General features: G+C 48.1%; 1 protein-coding gene across 1 annotated transcript; it reads left to right on the top strand.

Annotated features, from left to right (window-relative positions):
• Positions 1 to 629: 629 nt before the first annotated feature.
• LOC138897013 (uncharacterized) lies at positions 630 to 1634 on the top strand. The gene is made up of 2 exons (XM_070182964.1): positions 630 to 1021; positions 1265 to 1634. Exons 1-2 carry the CDS (start codon positions 630 to 632, stop codon positions 1632 to 1634), a joined length of 762 nt encoding a protein of 253 aa, XP_070039065.1.
• Positions 1635 to 2692: the final 1058 nt, after the last annotated feature.

Here is a 2692-nt window from a genome sequence, read left to right as displayed (position 1 = left end):
TAGGTTACATAGGTCACACGAGTCATGAGCATGTTTAGTAGAGTCTTGTGGATCGGTACGGAGACGTCTGTACTTATTTTTGAGAGACTACCGAATCATTAGGAAACTTCACGTTCTTGAATTCTAGTCGTGCAAATCTTTTGATTCTGGTAACTAAATTTTTGTTGTTCAAATTCTCTCACACATGGTGAGGACCCGTACTATGGGGCAGGATGGATAACCACTAGTACCACCAGTCACGACTGCGAGAGGCCGAGGTCGCGGTAGAGGCTGCGGTAGGGGTCAGAGGTGTAGCTCACACCGCAGCTAGGGCAGCACCTGCAGATCCACCCGTTGCCCTAGTTTAGGAGCAAGCTCCAGTTGTGGATGAGCCTGTGGGACCAGCTCAGGCACCACCTGTGCCTATTGTGATTCCAGGCCTTCGAGAGGCCTTAGCTCAGATTCTGACCATGTGCACCAGTCTTGCTCAGGCGGTCTCTGTTTCGGCCGCAGCAGCCACTTCTCAGGCCGGGGGAGGCACTTAGACTCCCGCCGTCCGCACACCAGAGCAAGTGGTACAGGGACTCCAGACACCGGGGGCACTACCAGCCCAGCCGGTTGCAGCTGCTTAGGACTATGTGGTTCCTGCTATGCCCGAGGATGAGCAGCGTAGATTGGATAGGTTTGGAAGGCTCCGGCCTCCATCTTTCAGTGGTGCAGAGGAAGAGGATGCGCAGGGCTTCTTGGACAGGTGTCAGAGGATACTCCGTACAACTGGTATTCTAGAGACCAGTGAGGTCTCGTTCACTACTTTTCAGTTCTCTGGGGCTTCCTTCAGTTGGTGGGATGCTTATGAGAGGTGTAGGCCAGTCTGCGCAGCACCCCTTACCTGGCAGCAGTTCTCCTTTCTCATTTTGGAGAAGTTTGTGCCTCAGTCCCACAGAGAGGAGTTGCGAAGGCAGTTCGAGCAACTTCGTCAGGGTGATATGTCCGTGACGCAGTATGAGATGAGATATTCAGAGTTGGCCCGTCATGCTATCTGGTTGGTTCCCACAGATAGGGAAAGGATCAGGAGGTTCATAGATGGCCTCATTTTTCAGCTGCGATTGCTTATGACTAGAGAGAGAGAGAGTGTGTCTGGTGCTACATTTGATGAGGTTGTCGATAATGTTCGTCAGATTGAGATGGTTCGCAGCCAGGAGAGGATTGATAGGGAGGCCAAGTGGCCTTGTGGACAGGGTGGATTCAACGGTGTTCCTTCTGGGGGTCAGTTCCACCATGGTAGGGGTCATCCATTCAGACATGCTCAAACGACTCGCCCGGTTCACCGTGGTGCATCATCTGGTCATGGTGCACATAGCTATTGGCAAGGCCAGTCTTCAATTAGTGTACTACCAACTCAGAATTTGTCTCATGCACCATCAGCTCAGGGTTCATCTGTGTCAGGACCTTCTAGCAGTTATTCCGGTACTCAGGGTTCCCTTCAGTCCCCACAGCCATTTGTAGAGAGAGGTTGCTTTAAGTGCGGAGATTTGGGCCATATCAAGAGGCATTATCTCCGCCTTTCGGGAGGTTCATATCAGCAGAGGAGTCGGCCTTCGACTTCGGCACCAGTTACTTCACCACCCGCCCAGCCAGATCGGGGTGGAGCTTAGTCAGCTAGGGGTCGCCCTAGAGGGGGAGGCTGATCAGGTGGCGGTCAGGCCCGTTTCTACGCACTCCCTGCCAGGCCAGATGCCATTTCTTCGGATGTTGTGATTGCAGGTATTGTCTTAGTTTGCCATAGAGATGCCTCTGTATTATTTGACCCTGGTCCCACTTATTCATATGTGTCCTTGCATTTCTCTCATTATCTGGATATGCCCCGTTAGTCTTTAGTTTCACCTGTTCATATGTCTACGCCGGTGGGCAATACTGTCATTGTGGATCATGTATATCGGTCCTGTGTGGTGACTATTGGGAGTCTGAGACTAGAGTAGATCTCTTATTGCTTAGTATGGTCAATTTAGATGTTATCTTGGGTATGGTGAGTCATCAGATGTTTTGTTATATGGCTTTGAGCCAAGTGGGGAGCCTGCTATCTATGATTTGATTGCACAGTTTTGTACGGTATTAGTTTTTGGCCTGAGGCATACTTGTTGATTGGTTATGACTTGCAGAGGTTGATATGGATGACTTGAGTAAGAAAATTTCTTGAATGCGGTTTATATCGCACTTTATGAAAAATCATGAAATGATTAAATTGTTATTTTGAAGGATGTAGTGCGCACGGAGTGTGAATTTGATTGGTGGTGTTAAGGCAGGGTTACCCCTTCGAGTGTTGCTGTGCTAATAAGGCACATGTCTTTCAGCCCGTTTGGGCAGTGCAATTTAGAATCTGAAATTACATTTAATGGTGCCGGGATTTGCGGTAATTCTGTATGATTATGGATTCTGTATTTTAGTATAAGAAAGGTAAGAAGAAGAATTTTAAATTCGCATAAGGTATTTTTAGAGTGAGCGTTACAGTTGAGGTATTTATAGAGGTACTTAAGAAGAGTACAATGGCTTACGGGCCTTATGGTGGTGTGGTGTTATGTTAGGGTGTCTTTAGTAAGCTTTGGGTAAGGATCATGGAGTTATGACAAGGAGAAGTATCAAATTGAGGATAATTCAGAAGAAACTCGAAGTAAATAGGACAACTTGGTAGTAGACTAGACCAGTATGGTGATAG

This window comes from Nicotiana tomentosiformis, chromosome 8, assembly GCF_000390325.3.
Source record: "Nicotiana tomentosiformis chromosome 8, ASM39032v3, whole genome shotgun sequence".
NCBI lineage: Eukaryota > Viridiplantae > Streptophyta > Magnoliopsida > Solanales > Solanaceae > Nicotiana > Nicotiana tomentosiformis.
The sequence above is the reverse complement of the archived record's forward strand: the minus strand, read 5'-3'. Positions and strand labels throughout refer to the sequence as shown.

What these genes read in the sequence shown, in the direction of transcription:
- LOC138897013 (XM_070182964.1), top strand. Translation starts at nt 630, where the DNA reads ATGCCCGAGGATGAGCAGCGTAGATTGGATAGGTTTGGAAGGCTCCGG. An exon ending in TTGGCCCGTCATGCTATCTG is followed by an intron (nt 1,022 to 1,264) that starts GTTGGTTCCCAC and finishes CCACCATGGTAG; the next exon opens with GGGTCATCCATTCAGACATG.